The 18,515-nt window shown below is 42.0% G+C and overlaps 1 protein-coding gene across 6 annotated transcripts in view; it reads right to left on the bottom strand.

Annotated features, from left to right (window-relative positions):
- The window catches only part of LOC6507231 (hemicentin-2), a 95,666-nt gene that overhangs the window by 30,413 nt on the left and 46,738 nt on the right, over positions 1-18,515 (bottom strand). For all 6 annotated transcript variants that reach the window (XM_032455316.2, XM_032455317.2, XM_044716351.1 and 3 more), the window contains exons 4-5: positions 1,742-2,002; positions 1,285-1,481 (exon numbers count right to left, since the gene is read on the bottom strand). In XM_032455316.2, the coding sequence (XP_032311207.1) occupies positions 1,285-1,481; positions 1,742-2,002 (458 nt within the window). The remainder of the gene's footprint in view (positions 1-1,284; positions 1,482-1,741; positions 2,003-18,515) is intronic.

The following is an 18,515-nucleotide window of genomic DNA, read 5'->3' as shown; positions in this document are numbered from 1 at the left end:
AATAAAAGAAATGTATTTAATTAACAGGTTATCTATGTGGGATTAGGTTTTAGGCAATCTTAGGGAATCTTTTATTCATACCCCTTATTAATAAGTATTTTTGTGGCCCATACAAAACTATCCTTTTCTCCTTTTCTTAACTTGACGTTCATTTCTTTTCTTTTTTTTTGCGAAATGAAAAAGACTATAAATATTTGTTACGTTGACGACGCCGAGAAAGAAACACGCAATCATACACACACCATATATATTTATAAGAGACATTTATATATAAACACATATGAGCTGTTCTTGTTGTCTGCTTTTGCGGCTACAAATCCGGCGTGTATAAAAATGACTGCAATTTATGTTTTCCTATGAATATATTTGTGGCAAGCTCAGCTTGCCTCTTCTGCCCCATCCTGCCCCCAATATTTTTTTGCCTTTTATTGCTTGTAGTAGTTGCCGTAGCTTGTTACTTTATTTGATTGCATAAATTTTATGCAGATTCCGTAACATGTCATTGCTAGTGATTTTTATTAAATGCAGTGTGAGAGCGCGCGGTGACAAGTAGATTGCGCATACGCCGCGTTGGCCGCTTTGGCCGCTTTGGTTGCTCCGTTCTCTGCCTTAAATGTGTCCCGAAAATTTAATATCCGCATCAAATGTGTTATGATGTTACGGATCTGGTTAGCGGGGGCAAGAGTGGGGTAAAGTTGCCAACTAATATGACAAGTTGATGCTCCGGTCGGTCGGGCTGCAGCTGATTTCAGTTGTTGTGGCCCAATAACTAACAGTCAAGTGGCATTGTGTGGGGGGGCGGACGCCTCTGGGTGGCAGACACTTTATGTGTCTCGTGTCATGTGTTTGGCTTTTCGGTCACGTTGATCATGCGACAGCAAACGGTGCGGAATTGGCAACATATGTTCTCATAACGCTCTTGCCAAAACTTTAATTGCAAAAACCAAAAAAAAAAATATGCCCGAAGTGAAGAATGAGAATCGGAAATAACTTTGTTTGTCGGCTTAGCGCTGACCAAGTTTTTGAGGTCAAGGAATAAACGGCTTTTAAATGGAGTTTGGGTGAGGTAATTATTAAAGGATTACGTGGTTTTCTTTTCAAACTGAAACTTAGTTAAGAAACTAAAAAGATTAAATATTAATGTAAGGGAAAGTATGCTACAAGTTGTATGTTTTTCTAATTTCTAATGACCTTTATTCAAATTTATTTTGTATTAAAAATATTTAAAGCTTTTTATAAAACCCCAATACCCAAAAAATGTGTTCAACGCCCTCGACTACTCACAGTTGACATTCAGAGAGACACTGGTCTCTAGGGTGTGACCCTCGGGCATGGCTCGGTTCCAGACAACGCACTTGTACTTGGCGCCATCGTCGGCCCGTCGGGGCACAATCTGCAGGGTGGCATTCGTATAGTGGTTCTTCGATCCGCCCTTCAGGGCGTACGACTGCAGTGGCACGGTGCTGCCTTCGCGGTACCAGCTGCAAAAAATACGAGAGCGATGGCCACGATTTAGTGCCAAAAACAGAGGAAATAGAGAAATGGTAACAGTTACAAAAGCATTATTAATGAAGGCAACCGCCCGTTAAGTGATTTACTTTGGCCACAAACCCAAAAAGAAAAGCAACAAAAAATGTTAAAGAGTTTAAAGGACTTCGTTTGGAGAAGAACAAACTATGGGATATAGGGCGAAAAGATAACCCTAGCTTGTCATAAAAGTTGAATATGTGGACTTGCTTACGTTATCATGGGATCTGGGGAGCCTCCGATACTGCTGCACGTCAATTCCAATGGCTTCTCCTCGGTGGCCACCGCCAAATTTCCGGGAGTGACCATCGGCGGGTGGGGAGCCGTCAGCACTGTCAGATTGTAGAACTCCTGATGGACATCCGCCCCGGTGCCCTTTGCCTTGATTCGGCACTCGAACCGTCCATTATCCCGATTGTAGGAGGTGTTCTTGATTTGCAAATCGTAAATACCACGACTGGGCCGAAAGTCCAAGCTGGAATGGAGAGAATCAAAAGGAAAGTAAATGGTGTGTTCTGACCAAAGGGAATGAATACTGACTACTGACTGCCAGCGATTTATTAAGTACAAGGCCGGGGGGAAAACTTTTACTTTATGCAAATTAACTGCCTGTGTATTTTTGTTGATTTACAGGCAGCTGAACACACAAAAGCCCTACATACATATTTATTTTTTTTCAATATTTATTTATCTTTATATAAATGTGATTTTACTCTGAAATTAATGCTCTGATGGTTACACTACCTTTGTAGTGGTTTTGTTAGCAAAATTTCAAGAGAAAACGTAATTGAAACCTTAAGGAGAATGATTAGTCTGTAATTCAAAATAAATAACTTTCTTAAGGACTTGCCAAATCCAAAGAAGAGCATCGTGCAGTTAGTAATGCTTTCGAGGATTCCGGAAAATAAATTCCTGTTTACTTGTTTTCGTTAAGTAGCTTTTCCAACTCCGCCCGCCAGAACTCTCCACCCGCCACATACTTCAGCCTCCCATCTTGTTGTTCATTTTCATTTTCATTTTCATTCATTCGGTAGCCTTCTGTTTTCCGTGTTCTCCGCTTCTGTGTATGACCGTGTATTTGTTGGGTTTTCCCTCGAATCCATTTTGGCGGGGGCTTAAAAGCCATGTTCCCAAGTCCGGTGCGAAATAAAATGAAAAATGCTCATGGCAAATTAAGCGTCGAACTCATTTTTGTAAATTTATTAGCCCAATTCTGGGACCGGACTCGGCTGCCCGGGGGTCCTGTCTTGGGCAAAACATTTTTATTAATTTAAGATGGCTGCAACGGTAGCTTGATGGCGGCAAGAGGATAACGACAAGAATAAGGATGAGGATGAGGGTGAGGAATAAGGATGTTGGCCGGATGGCGGATTGACTTTCTAAGACCAAATGGAAAAACTCAATCAAGCATAATGGCTGCAAAACTGTTGCATATTGCTGCGGCGGATATTTCATTTCATTTCCTACTTTTTTTTGGAGGTAGGGGTATATAAGGTTCTTGGGTTTTAAATTAAAAAATTATAGATAAATTTGAAAATAGAATTCTTACTCTTTGTTATAGCTATTAAGGAGCTTAATATTTACAATTAAAGACAAATTAAGGAGTATCCTCTGGTCTTTAAACTCTCCTCTATCCTTGATCTCTACTTATCTTTCCTCATTTCCTTTACTTGTTTTTTAATAATTGTTGAAAAGAAAAAACATCAGGATGGAAGACTCTTTTCCGGCAGCTGCCTAGGCCTGGCTTTTGTGTTTAAGTTTTAATTTCTGATGATGAGATTTTTTCGCCGACTGGTGATGGGGCGGCAAAGTGGGCGGCTGCCGAGCCAGAGGCGTGGCAGAAATCAAGCACTCGACAATATTAAAGTGGATCTTATAAACTTCTTCAGCGGCAGTGCTGTGGGATGCAAAGTTCTTTTCGGGCTCACAAAATACAAAATGTAAAAAAATTTCAATTTTGATAACTTTCTAGAAGAGGTATATGTATGTATGTATGTATGTGTGTTTAAAAAGAAGTAGAGAGGGATGCAAGTTGGGAGGAAACGGTTGCATTTTGTAGCACTGGCAGAGATTTCATTTGGGTTTTCCCATTTTTTTCCTGCCGCTGCTGCCGCTTTTGCCATTGCATTTCCGGCAGCGACTTTTACGAGGCAGGCTGTCTTGAAAGGATACTTGAGAGGAGCGGAGAGGGGGAAAGGATGGGGCAGTAGGAGACGGGGGGGGGCGGTGAAAAGGAGTCGTATATGTGGAGTGCGGCTCAAGCGAAGCACATAATTGCCTCTGCCAGGAGGCCTTTCTCTCTCCCCCTCCATCTGGCAGCGATGTCCTTGCAGCCTCGAAAAGAAGGAATTTCTAATGTGTACGTAAGTGCCTCCCCATCCTTCTACACCCCTCGGCACCCTCTCCCTGCCAGCATCTACGCTTCATGGTCCTACTCCTTGTTCTTCTGCTTTCGGTTATTATGTTGCATCGTCGCAGGACTTATGCAAAACAGTCGCAGGATTGTTATGCAAATTGTTGCCAATTACACGGCACAGCCTATTTGCCTCAATGAGTCCAACGAGATGGCCCACACACCCACACACAGATACACAGTTACACACACAAAGAGATACACATATAGGCCCACAATTACGTGGAAAGTATTGAACAATTACCCTGACCTACTTGTCTCTGGGATTGGGAATGGATCTTGTGAGTATAAGGAGTTTATTAAAAAATAAATTTAATATATTTACAAATTTTATATTAAACAAATATAATAGTTTCCCTCCTAATTGGCTATAATTTTTCAGAATTCGATATCCTAGAAGCATCTTTGGAAAACTTCTTGCCACTTTTAAGAAAAGACAGGTAACAGAGCCACTGGCCATCTCAATGTACAAACTTTTACCGCACTATCAATCGAGCAAGAAGGAATAAATAAAGGATAATCTAAAGGAGGCAAGAGGCGGAGTCCTGTGGCAGGATACATGGCTTGTTAACGGTAACTAAAGCTCACTTTATAGTTGCCCCTATTGAAGAGGGAGGCGTGGGGTGATTATGTTATTATCGGTTTAGTATCGAAGTCTTATGGCTCGTTTTCTTCGTTACCCCGTCTCATGTCTCTCATGTAATTCAATTTGCCGAGACATCCTTCGCCGCCTGCGCTTCCTTTGACTTTCTCCGCTTTCTTTCTTTCTGCTGTCCACAGTTTCGCATGCCAAGGAGTCGTCCCGAGAAAGTAATAAACTTTCATCCCGGTTTCTTAGTTATCGGAAAAGTTGAGGCACTCGGAAAAACAAATCAAATTTAAAAGAAAAGTGAACAATGGAAGAAATAGTTATGTTCCTGAAGATTTACTTAATTTGTTCTTAAAAATAAATAGAATTTTTTCTCATAATTTTAATAAATTTTTTAAGCTACTTTTCATTAAAAAATGTCCCTTTTTAAAGTTTTTTTCAAGTGCCCCTTTAAGAAATGGAACTGAAACTGAGGAAGCCGATGAGGGGAAAAAATGTAAACGCGCCAAATTTGACGCGTGGCAAGGATGCAATGGGTTGCCAACCTTCCCCGCTCCACCCCCTTCCTACCCCTCCGATTCAGTTCCTCCGCCACATTATCCGCCCCCTGACACCCCCAGCACCCCTCAACGATGTGCGTTATGTGCGGATAATTGACTTTTAAAATGTGTGTGCGATATCACAACAACAGCAACAAAAGCAGAAACAATGGCTGAGGGGCGTCGGTGTGGCATGGCGGTGGGTTGGGGCAGGGGAAAGTGGGTATCCTGACGTATAATTAAACGGCATATTGTCACGCATCCCTGAAACTGAAAGGAAAAAAAAGGACGATGGCAGGCGAAAGAGAAAGTTGTAGGGAGTGTAAAGTATGAGGGAGACAAGAAGGATGCAGGACCTTCCCCACTGTTGTGACCATTAAACGGTTGTCCTTGCTTACTGTTTCGCCTTCTGCTTTTGTTTGTTATTGTTTGGACTTTTACTTTCACTTTGTCTTCTTGGGGAAAGTAAACAAGGTGGCTTGGAAAAGGAACTATTATTAGTTGGTAGATTAGCACTAGAACGGATATTCTGATGACTAAGTAGATTTTAAGGATTAATAAAACTAATTTTAAGAAAGAAAAGCTAATAGAACCATACTTCTTAATCAATTTTTTAAGTAAAGGAAAGCTAAAGTAAAGTACTTTAGTTCATAGCTTATCTGCGGTTGGTCCTTCCATAGCACTCGACCATTTCAGTGATTCCGTAATCCCCTAAGAGCACTATAACTCTCAGAATTTGTCAACTTTTTAACAAGTTCAGCAGCCAAAAAAAGAAGTCAGTATAAATAAATGAAAACAGCCCAACAAATCAGCGAACAACTGAACTGAGTTTACAGGCCCCCCCCAGCCACTCCAGCGGAACGTTCATCAAGTTATTCACACAATCTCCGTCAAATGACGGACGGGAGTCACCCATTGACCCTTCCCCCCCCCCCTCAAAGCCACAAAGCCGTTGTAGCACCACCCTGCCCCACCAAACGACCCCCCCCGCCACCAGCAACACTGGCCCCAACTGGCAGTGCCAGTGACTTATTTATGCAAATGGCCATAACAAATGAGGCGCATACACTCGACGCTCACTCTCCCCCCCCCCCCCCCATGCCAGCCCCCTTCTCTGGGCTGGCTTAAGGAGGCGTTGGGTAATTGTGGGTGGGGCCATGGCAACCGCACAGTGGAAACGATTAATTTGGTGCCCAGTGCAGCTCCAAAACTCAAAGGCTGTCCAAGCCCTTCCAAGCCCTTCCAAAAGGGATGCCCACAGGGGTGAATGTCGAAGTTAAGGGGCGGCTGGTATGAGCTAAGAGGGGTGGGGGTAGGGGTGTGGTTGCTGGTGTCCAATGTTGCAACGTATGTCTCAATCGTGCACCATGGCAGCTCATCAGTGGCTGCCGGAGGGGTATTACTGTACAGTGGGACGGGCTCATTATTGAAACATGTTGCTAACATTTGTTATGCAAAGGCGACATCTATGCTAAATGTGACTGCGAGGGAGGATTTACAAAGGGGGAGGGTATGGAAGGACATCCTAGGGATATGGGGATCATAGGGGTAAGAGGTCCTTGAAGTTGTGTGTAGGATAAACAGTTGAAATCCATCAAAGCTTATTGGCTGGCATGTATATTTTAAACACGAATAACTCTGACAATACCATAACTTTTTATTTATTTGATTTTTAAGCTTAATTTTGAAGTTATTAAATATTTAAAAAATAAATTTATAAAACTTCAAAGCATTCCACAGTTGTTGCATTCATTCCATGCCCCAATGTCCCTCCTATGTGTGCAATATTGACGCTAACTCTTGTGCAAAATTTCTATAAATGCCTGGCAACCTGCCACCGAATCCATTGCCACGCCCCCCTTTCATGTCGCGCCTTTAACGAGCCAGTGTTGTCATGTCCACCTCGGCAGCTACTAGCCCCCTCACCTGGCCGCTTATTGCCAATTTGATGCTGTCTATCTGCATCTGTGTGTGTGTGTTAGTATCTGTGTTGACTTTATCTGCTGTCCAAACGAAAGAGAACGGATTGGATATTCATCCCGGTTGGCACTTACACAGAGAAAAAAAAGGTTTAAAAAAAAATTTAAAGTACTAGCAAAAAGATAATCAAAATAATATAAATATAAAAAATAAAGTGGCACTTTCAAGTCTAAAATACACTCGAAAAAAATGTTATTTGGAGAGGTTGGAGTGGGTGGTAATCCAGTGTGGCCTTGCCAACTAAACTATTTACCTTTTTGGATGCTTGTTGTTGCCTTGGCTACACTGGACGCCCCGCCCCCTTTTAGCTCCGCCCCCCATAACGACATTTTCTGTGTGAATCACACTTTATACATTTGTGTGCATGTATGGGTGGGCTCTTTAACGTTAACGGTAAACGTGTGCAAATGACAGCGATATGACAGGTCAAGGCAGTCAAGCGGACGCACACACACGTCCTCAAAAGTATGTACACTGTGAGAAAATTATTACAAAGTTAGAAGATAAGAGCTCTCAAAAGAATACAAATTCTTGAATAAGTTAGGCTGAAAAATATATTTGATTTTATTTATAAAACTATCTTTAAAATTTTTTGTAATATTTTCTTCGAGTGCATTAGTAACTGTTGCAGTAGCTTTGGCAACAGCCGGCCTCTCGCATCTCACATATTATCCTTGGGAAAGGTTTTAGTGTCATTGTCACCAGGTGTTGATAAGGGCAACGGGAAACTGTCTCCCACCGAAGGTCAAATTTATGGCTGATATGTCTGTCTGTCAGGTGTTTCTCAGGTGAATTCTTGAAATTCAAATTCTGGTGTCTCGAAGTGATGAGGGTCTCCCCAATGGAAAATAATAAAATTATTAGATAGCTGACTGTTTATCAAAATCTGAACTTTATTATCTGTTTTAGTTGCATTAAAGACCAGCATAAAGTCAAATGCATTTTACAGATTTTACTACTCTAGGCCATAATGGAATTCAAAATATCAGGCATTAGTCCCTGGGAATTTGCACATTTTTCTGGGGAATATGCCATAGAATCAGGATTCCAAATCAAAGTCAATTACTTGACAAATGTGACTGGAATTGTGTGTGAGAGAGTTGTATTGTGATTGTCAAAGGAGGCAAAGGATGTCTGAGGCAAAATATTCCCATTGCTCTTCGTGGAGACTGTGTGATATGTGGCTCCATCATAAGCCTGTTGAGTGGCTTAGTGATCTGGCATTTGTTTTGTTCTCTGGTTTTTCAAGAAAATTTCTGTGGTTATTTGTTTGTTTGAGATTTCCTCTGGCCATGTTTATTCATGGCACATAAGCAGAAAGGAACAAAAAATAGGGGTATGCGCTTAAAAGCCGCAATGACTCTTCGTATTGACAATATTAAGTAGCCGACCCGTTGGAGTGAGAAAGAGTGCTCTGGGGCAGGGGTTGAAGGGGTGGGGGGGTTAGCCATGGAAAAGCAAAGCTATGCATCAGGATTCCATGTCCAGAATCCCCACAAGCAGCTGCCATCTGCTGTCCAGCTTCGCATATTTCTCCACTGTCACTGATTTCTCAATAGATTTCACAGAGCAATGTGCATAAATCATAACTTGGTTTTAAGGATTCTCTTCTCCGAGACAGAGACAGTGGCAGGGGGCGTGGCCAGAGGCGTTTTTCGGAGGGGGATGAATGGCGGGTGGGGCTGGTGGCTGGTGGCTGGTGCTTTAAGCAAAAGTCAAACCACTGACAGCTGCATAGGCGAACTGTGGGTGGGTTTGGCTTTTATGGCCATCGGGGCTGGGGATATTTTTTTCGGTGCTCTTGCGGTCCAAAAGGCAACTGCAGCTGTGCTTGCGGCTAGCCCTTGTTTGCCATTTTTTGAGATATGTGATTTCCTATTTTCTGTAGGATTTTTTCAATGGGAATATCAAAAATCAAAGAACTATAGTAGTTTAGTAGCTCGCTTTAAAGTAAAGTTCAATTTTTAAAATCTCTTCTAGTAAGTTAGAGCATTTCTTATTCGATGTTGACATTTCCAAACTTTTTTGTTTGTTCCCATTTCAGCCATGTCCTTTATTCCATTACTCCTTTTTCCAAGCAGAGGGGACCAGAGCATGTCACTTTTTTATTTCCGTGGCATCTGGAGCCAAAGCAATACCAGCACCAGCAGCGATGGCTGTAAAAATATTCTGCTGTGTTGTCACCGCAGTCAAAATGACTGTGAAAAATAAATGTTAATATGATGGGGACTTGGTCAGCGATAGGTCATACACATACAGCTGAATCCTGGTCAGCTGGAAGCCGTGTGCAAAAAATATCAATTTTTTCTAGGAGAGCTTGTCGTTGGGCTTTAGTTAAAAACTGTGTGTGTGTGGCCTAGACGCGTAAACGAAAATTGCAGCGAGGAGGAAATTTATGAGTCTCCCGCGTTTTGGCCCACTTTCTCCGGCATGTCTCGGCAGCCTTGAACTCTGCCTGTTAATTTTCTTCCGCGCCAGCTTATTTACGACCCGGAGTAGAAAGTGTGAGGAAAACATGCTGCCCCAACAGATCTTTGGCGAATGTATGCCGGGGACACTTTGTATTACTTTGCATAATTCTGTGTTAGGTTGCTAAAGGGGTATATCAGTTTAAGGATAAGAAAATGTTATTCAAAGAGGAAGTCTTTTTGTTTTTTATTAAAAGTTGGTACAATGCATTAACAGTCTATTTATAAAACATATTTAATAAAACCTGAATAATAATTTTCAATAAAATCAAGCGAATGGAACATGAGATTTGTATCCTTTTCTTTGACTTCGTAGAGCATTTTCTATTCGCCTTACCTTGTGCCACTTTCTTCTTAAACTCATGTTCCCTTGTTTTATGTTTCTTCCCCCCTCTTTCACTTTCTTTACTCACATTTTATTTTGCATATTTAGCTTTTTGGTGCAGCAATTTCTGGCTTTTGTCTGTCTGACAGTCGCATGTTATGTGGCCCGCCTTATATGCATAAATATGATGTTGATTTTTATGATTTCTATAATGTTTCATTATGCTGCGTTTTACGACACAAGCGGGAGTGTGTGTGCCCCTGCCTCCCTCTGACTCGTCCTCAAATTCCAGGCTCCACACGCACACATATAAGAGTATATCTCGCTTCGTTTCTGGTTTAATTTATGGGCCTTTTGTTTGCAATTGTGTGTTTGTGTGTTGTTTGAACATTCCGCCTATCTGGGCTCCCGGTTCTCCTATTTTGCTGCACAGTGTAATACACATACAAACAAAAGCGGGACGCGCTCTGGGAAAACGCTCGCCCGCTCCCCTCCGCTTTACACATTTTATGTGCGCTCAAAAGCCAAATTCGTAGAGATTTGGCCGGGTCGAAAAACTTGCGGACCCATTATAAGCGCATAATCTTTTCCTAACACACATACCCAGTACACAGTGCACAATACACACCCACATACACACAATAGGGCCAAAAATGAAATGGCTAAGCTTCCCTAAGTCAACTTCCCCCTCAGCTATACGCTCCGCCCCCCGCAATGTTGTTAGATAATTTTTGACTTTGGCAGACCAGAAAAATACTTTGGCACACACTTTACTTGCCCAGTTTCCCCGGAAACCTACAGACTTTTGTTTTTGGTTTTTAGGAATTTTAAAGCTCGCTTCTAGGCGCAAGTTTGTCTTAATGGCCAGGCTCTAATGGCCGACAGTTTAGGCCCAATTCCTGAGAGGAAAAAAATGCCAGTCAGTGTTGATCACATTTTTATTGAAAATGTCAAGTCTCTGGCTGACAAAGTCATAAATTATTTAAGTTTTTAACTAAAAATAGCATACATTATTTCAATTATTCCAGCACCTGTTTTCAAGTTCCAAGGCATCTACCTAATGGAATCTTAAATTTAAAAAATTCCTTTTATAAATTTTATTCTCGCAGGCTGTGAAATGATTTCGATGTCTAATTTCTTTAGAGCAATTTTTTCTTTTCGCCTCCTGGTTTTTACGAGCAACGCCTTACAAATGAGTTTTAGCCACTGACAAGGCCACCCCCGGGGAGGCGGGTGCTTTAGATGGGTGGGCGTGGCAAGTTTTGGGGGCCAAGTCGCGCCGCCATTTTCATGGAGAGACCCCACGCCGGTCGTTCGGTTCTATTGCCTGCTTTATGACAGTTTCATAGACTTTTTATGTTTATGCCGGAGCGTTTAGTGAGCGCAGCTGTTGCGTCCGCTTCGCAGGGCCAACTGCCACTTTGAGTTGTGCCTCCACTCCCCCTGAACTCCAGCCCCTGAGCCCATTTGGAGGCCAAATGTCTCTCGTTCTGGCCCCTGGTACAGTGAAGGGTGAAAGTTGCGAAAACTAGATTAAAGCCAAACTAGATGAGGAAATGTTTCAAGTTGAAACTAGTTTAGAAATTTTAGGAAATAAAATAAATGTTTTGAAAAAGTTTCATTTTCGTCCTCTCATCTATATATGTATATGTATTTTTCAATTAAACTTTAAGGCCAATAAGTCAGGAAAACTTTAACCAGCTTTATTGGCCATCAAGTGAGACAAGGTTAATTTATTTCCGTCTTAATCATGCTTTACTGTACCTTGGCCAACTGTGAGGCGTTGCTATATTTATATTTGCGTTTCTTATCTCCACGTAATTAAGGCAATGGCCACAGGACCCAACTGCGTGTTGCCTCCTCGGCGGCCGTCCGTTCTAATCATCATCGCCATAGCCATCATCGACAAGCGTTGTCATCCAGGGGAAGCCCTTAACCCTTGGCACTCCCTCACCCTCACCCCACCACGCCCGTTAACCTTCTAAGTTCGACTTTTCGGTGGGGGGCGTCACGAAACTATGTGTTTCCTTTTTTTTGTGTTGCCTGCGGCCTCGCGGGAACAATAATGTCCTGGGCCTTTGGGACGAAGTGATGAGGAGTTGCTGGGCAACAGCTGGTGCCGGAGAGAAGCCCCAACCCCAAGCCAAAAGTCCCCTTGGCACAATCCTCAAGGCTAAGCCAGGTCCTCACCGCATTCATTGTTATTTTCTGCCCCGACAGATCTGACGGGCGGGGGTGGTTGAAAATGGGAAACACGAGCATCTCCTCAGCATCCTCAGCGCTTCGTGGCGGGGGAGGACACGTCCCAGCACCTGCTCATCAGGCAGCCCAGCCCTGATCCTGATTGGTAACAGGTTACCGGGATAGCAGTTAACAGATTTCTCCTGTTGATTTTGCGCGCTGAATTTTTAATTACTGCACCAGCGAAAAGCTCAAATATTCCCCCGAAAATTATGTTACAACTTAAGCTGTCTGTGGGAAAAGTTGGAAAACGATGGAGAGTCGGTGGTTGCTGAGTCCTTGGCTGTCTGGTTACATTCTCATTAAACTTTAATTTTTATTCTCTGTCGGAAACAGTGCTTAAATTGATGTAATCGCTAAAGAAAGCTTCATTCCTTATTGATGAGAGAGCGAGCAATGTAATTGATTTGATTTTGGATTCTGAAAACCGTGCTTCGCCAGAAATCTTTTTCAAGAAGCGAACACACAAGCCATGTAATTTGTGAGTTGCAGTCCTTTGATAGCGTGGAATCCGTGCCGGGCTTTGGATTTTAATGAGCGCACACGCCACCCATGGCTGCAACTCTATATAGATGGTAATGCCCGATATTCTCACTTAATGAGCTTCACCCCTCATAAAGTTTGGCCATAAACTATACTCTGGGTGGACTTTAAGTTGTCGTGGACATTAAAATGCCGGAACCTCGCCTTGGGTCAACCCATTAAATTGGAAGAACCAGCACCAGTGCCAGGACAAGGACCAAGACCAGCGCAACACATCCTTAAGCCAATTTTCGATAAGCTTCCGGGAAGAGCACCCAGAAAAACCCTCTTCATTGTCTGTCAATGGGAAAGAATGAGCAAAAAAAATATTTCTACATTAAAGGTGACAGCAGCAGACGCTGCCACTGATTCCTCATTTTGAGTTGTGGGTCCTGAACCCGGAGTCCTGTATCCTGTATACTGTATACTGAATCCTGAATCCTGGTGCTGGTGACAGCGCCAGCAGGAAACAAACAAACAACGCAGCAATGCAAACACAGGACAGATGGGATCGGCGGCGGGTTTTGAGAGGTTTTCCAAGGGGGGAGTCCAGCCGGCAAATTTCAGGACAGTGCGTGTGTTTATTTTGTCGTAAATTGATTTTAACGGCGAATGACAAACAGCAGAAGCAGTCGTCAGGGCAGAGGCAGGAGTAGGAGCAGGAGCCACAGGAGCCGGAGCACGAACGCCATTTTGCGGCATTTAAAAGTATATTTAAAACTTGTAAGATTGCCTTAGATGAGCTCTTAAAAATTGAGATACACTGTCGCCACATTGTCGAGCTCGTAACGTTAAGGATGATAAACTTTTTAAAGCGTTTTTAAATAAATCATAAATTAGAGGGTATAGAATTACGTATAATAAATATGGTGGAGCCTCTAAAATTTGAGTAAATTTTTATTCATAATTTTTAAAAGAGTTCTACTTTACCCATTTAATTTCTTGAAAAGAAAATCAACAAGAAGCCCCAAGACAGGTTGCCGCATATTCATTTTCTGATTAGAAAAATTATTACATAAAATTTATGTTAGTTGACAAAGTTTATGGGGCTTATGGGGAAGCAGCGCAACCGGAAGATGGAGACAAGACATGGAGCTGCCTGTTAATGGCTTCCCTTCGGGGTTGCCGCTCGCCATTTTAACTGTATTATGACGGCCACAAAACGGCAACGGTGGCAACAACAAGCTTAATAAATGTCGCCCGCCACCAAAATGGGGGAGACGGCGCGGAAGCAAGTGAACTTAAAAGGCTGGGGAATGGCTGGGGACGATGAGGTGCCGTCGTCTTCGTCTACCTGGCAACATGTTAAGCAGGTGTTTCCAAATCACTTACGATGGAACATCTCCGAAACAACAAGAAACAACACGGCAGCAACATCATGGCAGCCAGGAATGCCAAAGGATGCTGCTGATTCTGCCGCCGGCGACATTGTCGACGAGCTTGCAACAATAACAGCGAGCGAATAATAAACAACAAATTTAGCAACATCAACTTTGCCAGACACCGAGCGCCACATTCTCATGCCACTTGTCTCATTTGCAAGCGCACAACGCTGCGTATACGTAATGCGCTCAAATACCCACGAAGCTGCGATTCAAATTTCCAGCAAATTCTGACAATTGCGGATGTAACTGATGCAATTTGTAATTAACGAGTGTGTATTTATGGAGGCAAACATTTTGATACCTGGTTTCAATATAAATTAATTTTAGTTTTAGGTAATTGTTTAATTAAGGAATTGGAAAGCGAATCCCATTTTCTACTTCATGGAAATCTGTAATTTATATTCCTCTAATTTCTGTTAATAAATTTCACTTGAAAGTCTTTAAGGTCGATGCGGACAAGTGAAAGTTAGCAAATGGCAACAACAACAACACCAAAAGCGGATGAAGAAAAAAAAACAAGGAACATTTAAACTGAATTATTCATAAAGTTTGGCAACTGAGAGACAAAAAGGGACAGAGGAGAGTGCGGCGTAGGCGGCCGGGCCAACTGCTTCCTGTGTGTCATGGCCACGAGCCCTGCTCCTGCTACTGGTTCCCAGGACCTGCTTCACCCTCCTCTTCTTCGCCACAGCCATCTCCTTGAGCGGTTATTGCGGCGAAGAATGGCGGCCGGAAGTACACGTTGACAAGTCGCACTTCGTACGGCGGACAACTTCCGGCGGCGGCTTTCGGTTCCCCGCCGGCTCTCTTCGTCTCTTCTTCTCCCAGCTTTCGGTTTTCGGTTTTATGAACTTCACATGACCGGCGGGCGGTCGGTTGGACACCTTCGGTTCCGTCCACTTGGCACATACCCGTCCTCTACCTCCACTGCCACTGCCTCTCCGCCATCTCTGCCCCCCTGGTACAGTTTTCTCTGACCTTTTCCCTTGGCCAACCGCCACCGCATGTGCGTATTTGCATGGAACAGAGGCGAGTTTAAGACCGTTTATTGTTGGTGTTGCAATGCTTGTTTATGCCCCAAAAGTGTGCTCCACAACACTGAGATAAATAGCTAATAGAATATTATTTTGAGCCTCTTCTTAACTGAGATTTAATATCTCATTTTAATTGAACAAAAATGTTTTCCTTTAAAATTTCAAATAATTTTGATCCCCTTGAGTGAAATCACTCCCAAAACAATATTTTCTTTGAGTGTAGTGCCGTATGTGTGGTTATGTAAATGTCTGCTGGCTTAAGCTAACTTTAAATTACGCTTAGCGACTAAAATTAATTTACGCAACGCCACGAGCACGAAAACAACAAAGGCAAAACAACAACGACAATGGCAACGGCAACGCCAACAGAAAATGTGCAAATGTGGCAAATGGATGGGGCAAGAACCGCACTTGGGGCATGGCCACGCCACATGGCGCGGCACTAACTAAGCCTCTTTTGGGGTTTGTGCATTGCATTTAGAAAATCTGCAAAATCTGTGTCCTAGGTCGTAAAGTCAATTAATACGCCGCGGAAAGTGAAAATCATTAAACGTGTTTCGTTGAAAGGGGCTTCGAATATTTGGGAAATCGAGTGGCAAGTTCTCAAGGGTTATCGGGGCTTTGAACATTATTTTGAGAGTGGTAGTTTTATAATTGATTGAAGTGAAATGTAAATAATGAGGGTAACATCATAGCGCCTTCCTAGTAACCCCAATTTGTCTTTGTAATTTTGGCAAATTTCTTATTTAAAAGTAATTGATTTCACCCGTCCACTCCACCACTTGACCACTTGACCTGCTTATTTTTAATAAGTTTTGGGAATCCATCAAACTTCTAAATTGCCCAGCTCCATCAACGGGGCTCAGATCACGTTGGACCCGACCAATAAATGATGGATGGATTGAATTGGATTGGTTTGCTTTCTGGCCCTGACCACTGGCCGATACTTGGCTTTTTTTTATTTCGTCTCGTTTCCTTTATTTTTTTGGGGTTCCCCGCCCCAAAATTGTCATTTTGATGACCTTAACAACCTCGCTTGTTCCCCCAAACCCGCATTTTATTTCGTCTGACTGCCTGTTTGGTTGAATGATATTGGAATTTTGTGTTTTGTTATGTTCTGTTGTGTTGAGTGGCTGCCTCTTGTTGTTTAAGTGCCGCAAACATTTCGCTGTTGGAGCGTGGAAAACAATCAAAAAATCGACAAAAAAAAAAAAACAGAAATTTGCTTTTCACTGAACAGATAGCAAAAAATTTCAAACAATAAAAAATCAAAAGCATGAAGAACAAGCCGAAAAAAAACGGAAAAGCTTCCGCCACATCAGGAGGCATTTTTCAATTGTGTTAAAAGAAATTTGTTTATGTTAAAAGAAAGAAAGAAGAAACTCATGGTGTCTATCGATTTTTAATTTCGGTTTTCTACAACCTCAATGGCTGCCAGTGGGCGCCATTTCTGTGACTTTGTTGTGGTTTTCATGTATCAGAAAAAAAGTGATGATTCTTCCAAGGACAGGGATTTATGTGATTGATTATGGCAGAAATAATATTTAATTTTTAATCTCCCTAAAAATATAATAATAATTTCAAGTAATAATATTTTTAATTTTGTTTTTTATTATTAAAATATAGTTTTTATCTTAATACATATATAGAGATATTTTCCCTTAGTTGATGGCACCTTTTGGTGTTTTTGTTATTTGTTTTTCGGTTTTGTAGGGGCCCCTACTCAGCTGACACATTTCGCATTTCGGGTGATGGATGTGCGGCAATAATTTCTGCTATTTATGCAAACGTAGCTTGTTGTTATCAATGGATGGACTTTTGCCACCCACAGCCCTCTAACCTCTAATCTCTCCCACCCGTGTTTCCCTCCCAGTAACCAGTTTCATGTTACCAGTTTTGCCTTTTTATGCGGGTCAACATTTAACCTTTACCTTGCCAGCAGACATACATCAAAATCCGCAGATCAAATGCTGACTTTTTCAAAGGGGGACTAAGGGCCTGAGTGCTGGGAACTGGGAACTGGGGTCTGGAAACGGCAACACGTGTGTTGTTTCCAAACCCGATGCGAATCCCCACAGTCGCGACATCTATCGGCCGATATGGAAATATATATCCCGATGTGTGTGGATGTGGGTCCTTGGTGCTCTCCACTTATGCAAATTGAAATGCAAATAAGCCATGCCGACTGTATAGGCGTTTTATGTTCAAATCTCCCTTAAAAGTCGCCTTGCTTTTGTGTTTCCCATTTGTGTATTTTGTATTTTGTTATGGCACGCTTTATTGAATTCATTTAAAAAACAATTTATCTTTTTCTGGTGTTGCTGCTACAGCTACTGCCACGGCTGCTACCGTTTGGGAAACTGGGAAACTTCTGCCTGGGATAACAGAATATTTTTCTGTTTTATTTTATTTTCCATAAAACGGAAAAATCTTGGATCACAAAAGAGGAAAAAGAAACGTTACCGGGAAAAATTTTCGAAGGCAGTGTGGAGTTGTATGGAAAACTGCCTTGCCTTTTGTCTAACATTCCAATTAGCCTTTTGTTTCGATGTCAATGCAAAACAGGCAAACCCTTCATCTTTTTTTCACTATTTCTCCCATTCATTGCCAGTTCAAGCTGTGAGCATAAAAAATTGTAAAGATTTTTGTTCTGTCGGTCACGCCTTTTAAGGATCACAATTGCCTTTTGTGCACCGCCTCCTGTCAATGACTAAATGTATGGCTGTTCAGTGGAAAAACTGAGCAAAAAAAAAATAAATAAAAAGCAATCTGATGGCCTTTTAACAACTCGAACTTGTTGGCTTTCTACTGCCCTAGGCAGTGGATGTTGCCTAATGGCCAGTTAGTTTGACTTTTCTTGCAAAAAAAAAGCCTTTAACCATAAGGTTTTTTCTTTAAGAAAGACAAGAAATGGGTGAGTTGAGTGGTTGTGGTTTGAAATCTGAGTTCTCTTCGGTTTCAGATGAGATTTTTGAGTTTCCTTTGAGAAATTGTTTTATTATTTTAAGAAAATTTGTCCAAGGATGATTATAAGATTTCTGATTTAGATTCTATGGAAAAAGTCTCTTTTTTGTGTAAAATTTTAAAGCCGTCACTGTTCCATTCATCCCCAAATATTTTTATGTAACATAGCCTCCTTTTTCCCACCCAAAGGACTTGGACCATTAGTCTGGATTCAGGGACTACATAAATCAAGCAAATTGTTTAACGCGCGATTAGCAAAATTCTGTTATAATAATTCTTGTTGTATTTTTGGCAGGCGTGTTTGCTTCTTACACGTTTTTGGCATTTGCATGTTCTGCGGCTTTTCCTACTTAGCGGGAACATGCAGTACATGCCTTGGTATCTGTATCTGTATCTGAATTTGTATATGTATCCAAGAGTATGTTTTTGAATCATTTATTTATTACACTTGTCCTCTGGTGGTCTATTTGGTAGGCTGCCGCCCATCCCACCTTGTAAGAGGTTCTTTGTCTGGCGTGTATTTTGAAT

Source organism: Drosophila ananassae, chromosome 3R (genome assembly GCF_017639315.1).
Source record: "Drosophila ananassae strain 14024-0371.13 chromosome 3R, ASM1763931v2, whole genome shotgun sequence".
Lineage (NCBI taxonomy): Eukaryota > Metazoa > Arthropoda > Insecta > Diptera > Drosophilidae > Drosophila > Drosophila ananassae.
The sequence above is the reverse complement of the archived record's forward strand: the minus strand, read 5'-3'. Positions and strand labels throughout refer to the sequence as shown.